This window comes from Eretmochelys imbricata, chromosome 1 (assembly GCF_965152235.1).
Source record: "Eretmochelys imbricata isolate rEreImb1 chromosome 1, rEreImb1.hap1, whole genome shotgun sequence".
Lineage (NCBI taxonomy): Eukaryota > Metazoa > Chordata > Testudines > Cheloniidae > Eretmochelys > Eretmochelys imbricata.
In genome coordinates this window covers 346,203,894-346,216,019 of record NC_135572.1, presented here as the reverse complement: position 1 = coordinate 346,216,019, position 12,126 = coordinate 346,203,894, and the positions used below count along the sequence as shown (strand labels likewise).

General features: G+C 41.6%; 1 protein-coding gene across 5 annotated transcripts in view; it reads right to left on the bottom strand.

The window, feature by feature from the left end:
• The window catches only part of UPF2 (UPF2 regulator of nonsense mediated mRNA decay), a 135,646-nt gene that overhangs the window by 90,928 nt on the left and 32,592 nt on the right, over nucleotides 1-12,126 (bottom strand). For 3 of the 5 annotated variants that reach the window (XM_077836629.1, XM_077836651.1, XM_077836659.1), the window contains exons 7-9: nucleotides 10,254-10,325; nucleotides 6,110-6,213; nucleotides 4,961-5,046 (exon numbers count right to left, since the gene is read on the bottom strand). In XM_077836629.1, coding sequence (XP_077692755.1) covers nucleotides 4,961-5,046; nucleotides 6,110-6,213; nucleotides 10,254-10,325 — 262 coding nt within the window. The remainder of the gene's footprint in view (nucleotides 1-4,960; nucleotides 5,047-6,109; nucleotides 6,214-10,253; nucleotides 10,326-12,126) is intronic. The other 2 variants (XM_077836635.1, XM_077836642.1) reach the window with 1 other exon arrangement.

The window sequence follows — 12,126 nt, the reverse complement described above, 5'->3', positions numbered from 1 at the left end:
TAGGCTACCAGCACTCCCAGCTATCTTAGAGACACCACTGACTTCCTGAGGAAACTTCAATCCATCGGTGGTCTTCCTGATAACACCCTCCTGGCCACTATGGATGTAGAAGCCCTCTATACCAACATTCCACACAAAGATGGACTACAAGCCGTCAGGAACAGTACCCCTGATAATGTCACGGCAAACCTGGTGGCTGAACTTTGTGACTTTGTCCTCACCCATAATTATTTCACATTTGGGGACAATGTATACCTTCAAATCAGCGGCACTGCTATGGGTACCCGCATAGCACCACAGTATGCCAACATTTTTATGGCTGATTTAGAACAACGCTTCCTCAGCTCTCGTCCCCTAATGCCCCTACTCTACTTGCGCTACATTGATGACATCTTCATCATCTGGACCCATGGAAAAGAAGCCCTTGAGGAATTCCACCATGATTTCAACAAGTTCCATCCCACCACCAACCTCAGCCTGGACCAGTCCACACAAGAGATCCACTTCCTGGACACTACGGTGCTAATAAGCGATGGTCACATAAACACCACCCTATACTGGAAACCTACTGACCGCTATTCCTACCTACATGCCTCCAGCTTTCATCCAGACCACACCACACGATCCCTTGTCTACAGCCAAGCTCTACGAGATAACTGCATTTGCTCCAACCCCTCAGACAGAGACAAACACTTGCAAGATCTCTATCAAGCATTCTTACAACTACAATACCCACCTGCTGAAGTGAAGAAACAGATTGACAGAGCCAGAAGAGTACCCAGAAGTTACCTACTACAGGACAGGCCCAACAAAGAAAATAACAGAACGCCACTAGCCATCACCTTCATGCCCCAACTAAAACCTCTCCAACGCATCATCAAGGATCTACAACCTATCCTGAAGGACGACCCATCACTCTCACAGATCTTGAGAGACAGGCCAGTCCTTGTTTACAGACAGCCCCCCAACCTGAAGCAAATACTCACCAGCAACCACACAACAGAACCACTAACCCAGGAACCTATCCTTGCAACAAAGCCTGTTGCCAACTGTGTCCACATATCTATTCAGGGGACACCATTACAGGGCCTAATCACATCAGTCACGCTATCAGAGGCTCGTTCACCTGCACATCTACCAATGTGATATATGCCATCATGTGCCAGCAATGCCCCTCTGCCATTTCCATTGGCCAAACTGGACAGTCTCGATGTAAAAGAATAAATGGACACAAATCAGACGTCAAGAATTATAACATTCAAAAACCAGTTGGAGAACACTTCAATCTCTTTGGTCACTCGATTACAGACCTAAAAGTTGCAATTCTTCAACAAAAAACTTCAAAAACAAACTCCAACGACAGACTGCTGAATTGGAATTAATTTGCAAACTGGATACAATTAACTTTGGCTTGAATAGAGACTGGGAGTGGATGGGTCATTACACAAAGTAAAATTATTTCCCCTCGTTTATCTCCCCCGCCTCCCCCAAACTGTTCCTCAGACGTTCTTGTCAACTGCTGGAAATGGCCCATCTTGATTATCATGACAAAAGGTGTGTTGCCCCAACCCCGCTCTCCTGCTGGTAATAGCTCACCTTAAAGTGATCACTCTGGTTACAGTGTGTATGGTAACACCCATTGTTTCATGTTCTCTATGTATATAAATCTTCCCACTGTATTTTCCACTGAACGCATCCGATGAAGTGAGCTGTAGCTCATGAAAGCTTATGCTCAAATAAATTTGTTAGGTTCTAAGGTGCCACAAGTACTCCTTTTCTTTTTGCGAATACAGACTAACATGGCTGGTACTCTGAAACCTGCTCAAAACTTGGATTCACATTAAACAAATAAAACCAGAAAGGCATTTGGACTTCAGCCCCATTGTAATCAGCACAAGTTTCTCTGCAGTGATAAAAGTATTATACCATTTCCATTTTTCAAATGAGGTTCTGGAAACATACAGTAACACTTGTTCCATTTCCCACGCTTGCATCCCTCCAACATGCTGTAGAGATAAGACTGCTCAAATTAATCGTTAGCTCTAGCTGTTAAAAGCTGTTTATTTTGTTCTTTTTCAATGAGCCACTAAAGAGTAGAGGATAATAATGACCTAAAATCCATGTAAAAAAGAGACTTATCTTGTTAGGCATAATGATAATTTATTAAATATTACATCTTGTAAATTCAGTATAATTTGTCAGGTATTACAGTGAAGGCAAAGAGGAAAAGGAAAACTGAGTTAAGCACAGTATAATGTGGTGTTATAAAAAAAGGACAGGCTTTTTAGGCTTGGTCTATACTAGAGAGAACTGAAATGCACCTTGCATCCACAGGCAAACATGTTCAATCAATTTGTTGCCTTTCCGATAATCTATTTAAGTTACCCCGATAACTTGCAAGGACAAGGGGTCAGCTGATTGCTAGTGAGGACACATCCCACTAACACAAATAGTGCAATGAACTCTAACAACTGTCATCTTTTGACAGCTCCACCACTAAAGAATTAGATGAGCACATCTTTCTAATCTCAGATGCAAAGCAGACATTCAGGTTAACACCAGGATAATCAGTATGCAAAAGCATGGCCATTACACAAGAACACAAGAATAGAAGGTCCTTCGAATAGTACATACTAACAGGATGCAAAGATGGGCTGGAAGATAGCTATTGCACCATGTACAGTGAAAGCTTTGTTATCTGGCATGTTGGGAGAATGGGGGTAAGTCAAAAATTCCGGTTAACTAAGAGGGAGGGAGTTTGGGTGTGGGAGAGGGCTCAGGGCTGGGGACTGGAGGAAGTATGGGGTATGGACTCTGGGAGGGAGTTTGGGTGCAGGAGGGGGCTTGGAGCAGGGGGTTCGGGCGCAGGAGGGGATCCGGGTGGTGGTCACCTCGGGCGGCTCCACGCAAGCGGCAACATGTCCCTGCTGCTCCTGAAGTGGCTAGGCAGCTCTGCAGGCTGTCTCCACCTACAGGCACCACCCCCACAGCTCCCACTGGCCATTGTTCCCCACCAATGGGAGCAGTGGAGCCAGGGCTCAGGGCAAGGTGGGGGCAGTGCAGAGCCACGCGAGGTGAGCGCTGCCTGGATCTGGTGTCCTCTCCCCCAACCACCAGCTCCATGCCCCCTCCCGCACCCAAACTCTCTCCAGCGGCCCAGCCCCGCATCACCTATTGTACTCCAAACCCCTCGTGGACATTCCTCTGCCTAGGAGCAGCAGTGACATGTTGCCGCTTCCAGAGCCAGGTAGGGAGCCTTCCGGCCCCGTGCCAACTGGACTATAAACTGGATTTTCAATGAAGATCTGAAATGCTGATTTATAGAACTCTCTGGTTGTTAAAGTGCCGGATAACACAGCTTTTACTGTATACAGCTTTTTAAATGGAAAAAATGGTTTATTCATAGCACTTAATACAATCCTGATTGGACTAGGACCATAAACAAGACATTTTTTAAGAGACTGTTCTCTTGCACGAAGTACTACCTGTTATGGTCAGGGTCACATGAGGAGAGGCAGATCAAAGTAACATGAAAATTACAAGGGAGGGACTCTAGGAAGATACAGAGAGATGACACAAGAAATCTGAAAATCCAAGGCTGCAACATTAACACTGCCTGTCAAAAGATGAGATGAGATGTTGGCGGCAATGCACACACTAGAAATGTAAGATTTTTTTCTTCATGACAAGCACATAAGGTGCACCTATCTAGATGAGCTTTGGCAGAGAGTAAGGCTAGATACATTACACAGGTCAACTTGTTCGGTTTAATATAATTTTCTCTCTATATATTCTTAAAAAATTATTTTTTTAAAAACATGCCATTTGAGTCTTATGCTGTTTGTAGGTAAAGTCTCTGACATCTTAAAACAGGCGGTCAGGGAGAAAACGTTGAAGCTCTTAATTGATAGAATTCCCATCGAAGTGCCACTCAGATAACAGATGTGGTCAGTGAAGGCATAGGAAAAGCTGGCTGACCATATGGAGACGCAGAAAGAGGGCACAAAAGGTTTCAGTATAACAAAACTCCCATGACAGCTCAATGGGATAAAGCTATTATCTTGAGATTATTCATAACATATAGCAAGATCTCACATAGAAACTAATTACTATACATCACCACTGTATCTTACTGCAACGCTTCCCAGGGACAATCCATATAACAAGATTCGAGGATTATCATTCTGCATCACTCTGACGCAAAGAATGAATGCCTTTTGAATCAGTGTGTAGCAATGGAAACAGCTGGAAGCATGGCTGAGAACTCCTTTTTATTAGAATATCACCAAGTTCAATCACCACTGGGATTTGCAGTCTGTTACTGTCCGGTTTTTAAGTTCTTGACATTTTGACTCTATAAATTAGATATGTGTGGTATACAGTAAGGCCGCTATGCCTTACATATTCCAAGAGTCCTAGACCAGAGAGGTTGAGTTACCTCTGATATCACTATGAAAGGTAACTCAACCAATCACCACCCATACCCTACAGCTGAACTGCATGCAACAATTTCATTGGTTGTATGAGGGAGAGTGCATAGATAATGGACTACGTGGCCCAAATGCCATACCTGTGCGACAGGATGGACTTTCAGCTACTAGTATTGAAGTTCTCCTGAGTGACACGTGAACTTCTTTTTCCTGGAAAAGCTTTATTTTTTATATCATTGTTTAAACAAAACATGAGCCACCAAAAGATTATAACCATAACTATCACCAGAAAATACTCGTTGCAAGAGTACCCATACTGAAAATTTTTCCAGTACCAACAACCTTAGTTTGATTGCTGATTTTAAGTTTATCCTTAATCCATAAACAAATACCACCAGAGAAGTGTGCATCACGGGTAAATGTAGTAGATACATGAGACTTCGTAGTTGCACTGGACATTCTTGTCTGTTTAAATCACTAAAGCAAAGTTAAATGAAGTGTTACTCTACATTCTTTTTTTCTTTTCCTACCTTTGTCTAGGAACTATGAAGAGAGCTCGTACTAACTTTCTTCTATTGGCTTTTGTGTTCATACTCATGCAAAAATCCATTGCTGCCTATAAGAGAAAAGTCAACGTTTCCACCTTTAAACTTGAATTTCTACACATAAAGCAGTAAAACGTATGTATTCAAAGTGTCTGTTACTTAAATCAAGCTTTTGCTACACGCAATTGCTTAAAAAAAAATCTTCATTTTCTGGCTAGAATTTACACATTCAGAAGACATGAATGTTAAAATCTATACTAGAGAATAGATTGAACCTTTGGACCACTAGATGGAAAATGGAAACTCTGGGCTGATGGGGAGGGAGAGAAAGAATGAGTCAACTGTCTGGGAAACAGTTGCAAGGTTCACTAGCTATGGAGAGAGGCTGGGGAGTTTGCCTTTTCTGTAGGACCAGCAGCCACATACGGCAATTGTGCAGGTACAATAGCTGTTACTGATTAACTCCATATGTGGATGATATGATTCCAGAATAAGAATGCATTATTCTGAATTAACTTAATCCACTTCCTATGAGGATTAAGCCATTTTGGGATAAAGCACTCTTATTCCTGAATAAGAGCATCCACACATGAAATTAATCAGGACTAGCTGTTGCACTTGAAACTCACATTCTACCTTGATTTGAATTAACATTTGTGCGTAGACAGGCCCTAAGTACCATGATCCCCTTACCCAGGTTAAGGTCTGATTCTGGATTCTAACTCTCTGGGTAGGCAAGCCCTTACCCAACTGCTGCCTGTATGAGGGAGAGACGAGGAAGTACTCTCTCAAGATCAGGAAGAGACTCTACACCTGCTAGACTCCAAAGCATGAAGGTATTTCAAAACCAAGCAGCAGAGGTAGTTGATTTGGCCTATACAGGACCTTATGCTCTGATATGGCGACATAAAATATGAAAGAAATAGCCAAGTCAGCTGCCTGGAAAATTCTGAAAATTCTTGTGTAAAAACATGAAAAACCTCTCCTTGAAGCTTATACAGCCTACAATGTTGCTTACAGTTTCTCTTGCGATAACACTGGTACCAAACACCTGAAGTATACTTTTGATCAAATTAACATGCAAGGCTTAGTATTGTGGGATTATGGGAGGATAATATAATAATGTGACTTTACCTTGTCTATGAGGTCTCTGTTGACACAGTTTGGGAGTTGCTGAAGGAAAGCATCTACTATCAGTTTTAAGTGAGACCCAGTACTGGCTTCTTCATCCTCTTGTTCTAGTAGAAAGCAAACAGCCAGCACATTTTATGGTGCACAATAAAAACTATTGTATTTAATTCTCTAAATGTTATACAGGGATCTGTTCAATGCTTACAATACTCACCTATAGATACCTGTGAGGGAGGGGGAAGAGACAAGGAAGTTAACTATTAACTAATCTAAAGGGCTATTGGCTGGATACCTTCCTATTCATGGACTATGAATAAATAAGTATTTTCTACCTGTTAAATTACACTCAGTGGGTGCATCAGCAACTACATATTCTTACCAAGACATGAAAGGTTCTTTCAACTATATGATATGGGTCACAAGAAGATCTGAATGAGGATAGGTGGGCAATGAAAGAACAGTTACTTACCTTATAGTAACTGTGGTTCTTCAGGGTGTGTTGTCCACATGGATTTCACTTCTGGTGTGCATGTGCCTCATGCACATGAGATCAGATACTTTTGGCCAGCAGCATCCATTGGGGCTGCACCTGCATCCTGAATGCCCTACCACCTCCTCACATAAGGGCATAAAAGGTGGAGTGGGCCCACCTGATCCCTCAGCTCCTTTGGAAATACAGAATCCAGATGGTATAGGACTCCATAATAGAGGGGAAGGAGGGCAGGTCATGGAATCCATGTGAACAAGACATCTTAAAGAACCACAGTTATTGTAAGGCAAGTAACTGTCCTTTCTTCTGCTAATCCCAACATAGATGCCTTGCAAATTTCAGAAATTGGGATGCTTCTCAAAGAAGCCACAGAAGATGGACTGGTGTCTCACCTATATGGATGGATCTAATCTAGCTATCTCATAGTATGATTTAATAAAATTCGATACCTGCCTAGACAATCTTTGAGTAAATACTGCTTGACATTTAACCCTATCTACAATGCTACTAACAGCCTAGAAGAGCTCCTATCTGCAATATTACAAACAGCCTGTGAGCGCTCCTGAAGAGCCTTGTTTGATGTAAGTAGTATGAGATAGCCCTGTACACATCAAGGGTGTTGGCTTTCCTTTGGTTTGACTGGGACCTGGGGAAAAAACTGGAAAGTGAATCACCAGATTTAAATGAATATCAGACAATTCTGGTAAAATGTAGGGTGCAGCCTAAGAGTCTTTTAGGGACACTATGCAAGGTAGACTAGCCCTGTGGGCCTGAATCTCCCACATGGGTATGAAAGTTGCACAGTGCACAGAAAAGTGGACACTGCAGGTGTTCCATCTCACGGCCATGGGTGGAAAGAAGGAACTGAGAGATGATTGGGCCCACTCTGCCCTTTATGCTGTCAGGTGAGGGGAGTATGAGCGCATCCAAAGCACAGGTGCAGCCCCAATGACACTATAGACCAAAAGAATCTGCTCTCAGGTACATGTGCACCAGAAGTGGAATCCATGTGCACAATCACTCAAAGGTGAACCGATGACTCACACAGGGTAGAGGGTCTGGTGGAAACAATGGCATTCAGTGAGAAAGTCCCATGAGCTCCATAGATTGGCAAGACAGACTACAAACGAATGTGTGGAAGTCCTAAGAGGCAGAGGTGCTGGATGTGCAAGTGGAAGCCATATGCTCTTGAAACACCTCTCCTACATACTTGCCAACTGTCTGACATTTAAAACCCATCCTTTGTGCTCCCTGTCCTAGTTATAATCCTGGACAGCTGGTAGAGCAGTTAAAAAGCTGGCCTATTGACCTTGGAGTCTCTGTGGAGAGGAACATATGGGAAGGATGCCTGAGATGGCCTCTTCTAAGCTTCTCCTATCTACTGGAGCTTCAGAGCTGAGCAGGGCAGCACAACTGTAACAGGGAAGAGAGTCCAGGCAACAGGCAGAAAGTACACTCACCATGCTTCTAAAGTATAGAGGCGGGAGAAGACTGCCTAATCCTTCCCCTAACCATCTTTGGGCTGAGTGGGAGACAGACACATGTGAGTGGGATGCAGAGGAACAGAGAACACAGGGAAACTTGGGGAACAGGGAATACAAAAGAATTTGTGCAACCCCAAACCTCTTTCCATTGCCAGGAAAGAAAAAAAAAAGGGGGGGAGAAGACTGGGCATGAACAATAGCAAGAGTGACAGAGCTGCCTCCTGAAGACAGAGGAGAACTTAAAACTTGCCATCCTCCATTGAAGATGCCAGAGATAACACAGTAGGCCACTGCACCTCCTCCCTTTCGAAGGCAACTGGTAGGTTGGAGGAGCTATTGAGAGAGGAAGATCTTGTGGTGGGGAGAGAGACAAGGCCCATAAAGGTCTAAATACTTAATTTAACTTCAAACATCGAGGCCCTGAGAATCTATCTATTTCACCAGACTGCATGTAACAGCTCCCAAGCCAGAGGCATTTCATTTTTGGAGAAATGTCTATGGAAATGGATTTAAAATGTCCCCCTCTCCATTTTCTCCTATTTAGGCTTCTCTAGCTATGCTCTCCTGGCTCATCTCCAGCGTTTTCTTTAGTAGCTTCTCATCCTTCCCTCTACCTCCTGTCTGTTAGTATCCCTCATGGTTCTCTCTCCAAACAGCCTCTATACTCTCTGTAGGGGACCACATCTGTTCTCATTATCTCAGCTCCCATCTCTATGGTGATGGCTCTTATAAAAAAAGAACAACAACAAAAACTCTCTCTTTGCTCCACTCCTCTCTCCAACTACCTCTCAGACAACCTTTCTGGAAGGTCCCACTATCATGTCATACTCCATCTACTCCACTTCTAATTTTTTTATGTATTATTTTTACAAGTAACAATTAGAATTACTGTAACTGGAAGAGAGAAAAGAAAAACACTTTTATTTTGTACACTTGACAGTACGTTATTTCATTGTTTCTCCTGTATAGCCACTCAGTTTCCCCCTTTTATTCCAGAACTCTTTCACAGCAACAAAGAGAAAAATGTTTTAAATAAGAAAAGCTACAAAGATTGGCAGGGGATACCAGTACTGCTGTAGTATCTGAAAATACTTTTAATATTTTTAATTTACTACAAGTCAAGTTGATGGGTTCTTATAATTTTCAGGGGAACAGGCTGATAGAAATGGGGAAAAGACTAGAGCTTTTTGGTCATGAATTATTCCTAATACCTGCTGCTATTGCTATAAGCTATATTTTAAATATTTTATATTTTATATAAGCTGCTATTGCTATAAGCTATTGCTATATTGTGCTATTGCACAAGCTATATTTGCCTCTTCCCTCCCTACTGTCTCAGGGAGCATGGGTTCCACTCCTGCCGACCCCTCTTCCATTAGTATATAACCATGACCACATTCCACCCGCTAATTCTATAGAAACTCTTGGTACTGCTTCCCTTGGCTCAGCTGGGCTAGTTGCTAATATCTCCCCTAGAAGCTCCACCCTGTCAGGGAGCAGAGAGTGTTTCAGCCTCTAGGTCCTTTTGGTCTTTGGCCTCTCTGTTTAGAATGCTGACAAAGGAACAAGTTAGTAACAATTATGGAAGTGTTTTTTGTGATGTGGTCACCTGTCCACTGTATTAAAGTCATCAAATTAATTTCAAACTGAGCAGCTTTCAGATGCTACTAACAAGGATTGGATTCAAGTTGGTGTCTTGGGTCCTGATTCAGCACTGCACTTAAGCACGTGTTTAACATTACACAAGTTTTTAACTGCTTTGTTGAATTACAGCCTTCGTGAAGAAAGATTCCAGATCATAATTACCAGCTTCCTGAGCCATCCAACCCCTCAGGATAATTCACAGCAAATATTTCTCAACATCTTGGTTTTTTATTTTTATTTTTGTTTCTAGAAAAACAAATAGGATCTAAATAGGATATTGAGTAAACAGGCATAAAATTCAAGCTCATTTTCTGAATGTTCCCTCTGTTGTAGACTACTTGGTATTGAAAACCTATTTTAAACCCTAGCTATGCATCAACACTAACTTCCTTCTACTCCCAACACCTTTGTACCCTTCACTATGTCCATTCCTCTTTTCTTAATACTCCCTTTGTCTCCCTCCACACAGCTTCATTCCTTCCACGTGCCAAGCACCCTCCTCTCCTTCAAGCGGCACCTCAAAACTCACTTCTTTCAGCTTGTTTTCCGTCACTATTTTCAGCTCCGGTGCTATCTGCTCCCTCTCTCCTGCCTGAGCATACTAAAAATAAAACAAAAATAAAATGTACCCAAAATAAACATGACAGAAGTAAAATAAGTTGATCCAAATCCCTTATAAATAATACTTTTCAATGAGCAGTTTCAACTTTCCTTCTGAGTATCATATCCTCCCTTTCCGTCCTCATGGTTTTATTACTTCTTGTTATAGTTACATTCAACAGACATTTTAAGCTTCTTGGGGTGGGGACTGTTTCTTCTTATTCATCAGTAAAACTCCACACAAACCATGCTACATAGTAATAGTCTTCTTTTTGTAAAGTTAAACTGAAAAAGTTAATTTATTTTGGAATTTAATTTAGAATGCAAGATGACATCTTCAAAAGATGCCAATTCTATACACTGCCTTGTGACATGTAAAAACTAGTTCAAGTAATTTCCTAGTAACTGGTTATGCGTAAGATGAAAATCTGTGGATTCCACTGTGTTATTACCACTCCCTAATGGACTGGAAAGCTCAGAAACTGAAATGACTCTTCCAATTGCTGCCAATGCAGAATACCAGGCCAGCCAACGGGTGGCCATTTTAACATTTTTTACTGGGGGATGGGGCAGAGAGTATTACTTATCAAAGATACTTGTGTACAAAGCTAAAGGAACTTGGCACTCTCACAATTGACGATAAATAGTTACTGTCACCATAATAACAGAAAAGGCAGTTTCAGAACTATACAGCACCAATCACAAAAAAGCAAAACCAAAAACACCAAGTTTTCTACACCAACATTGGGAACACTTTGCGAACATGCAAGAAAAATATCTCTGTGTTTTAAAACGATTGATTCAATTACTTTTGCTTAATTAGTTAAACGATATAAAAAATGGGGAGCAAAACTTCAGCATGGGAAAGACAGGATTTTGGTCACTCTTGGGTAGTATCCTCTCTCTGTGAATCATTGTTATGTATCAGCACTTATATAATGCAGTAATAAGCATGTTAGAAATGCAGACTAAGTGGTGAAAAAATAGATTTCTCTCAATTTTATCACCTATGTTTTCCCTGTCCTTTACCCTCGTACTGTTATTTCAAAGATCCCTTTCACACAGTGTGATGGAAAGACAATTATGAATATGGTTTCACAAATATGGTTTAACTAAAGCAATCTCAAAGCTAATTTAGTGCTTCTATTTGATTAACAAGTGATGAGAAATCCTGTTTATAGAGCAGATGTGTTAAACCGTCCTTAATCAGCACTGTGTTTGCAACTGTCCCAATGGCATAAACTGGCATAAACATTAAACTAATGTTAAACTAAGTTAAAACATTAAACTCTGTTAAACTAAGTTAAAAAAACATGTGGATGCACACCATGCCAGACACTTTAAACTATGGCAAGCTTTTTTAACAGTTTTAGCACTAGGGTGTACAGGAGTAAAATGTTAAAGATTTCACTAAGCATAACCTTGTCTTTAATATTGAAAAATATTCACTAGCAAATTTCAAATAGCTGGCAGAGAACTGTTTTGCTTACATAATTTTGCGGTTATTATGTGGTTTATTCGGAAGGTCTCAAAGCACATTTGTTACGTGAGACTTATACACGCGCACTAAGCGCAGAAGACATCCCTTATTAATTTTTTCTAGTAATGACGAGTCTGTGACGTTAACTCTAGCTGACTAGACTAAACTAGACTTCAGGTGGTAGAAGCAGGCAAAGCAGGGACTGCTGCACTGGGTGGGGAGGAGGAGGTAAAATGGGAGTCAGATGGAGCCATCCCTCCCCCTAGCATGCTTCAGACCCAGAACTGCGCAGGGGAGACCACTTTGGAGAAACTAGAGCTTT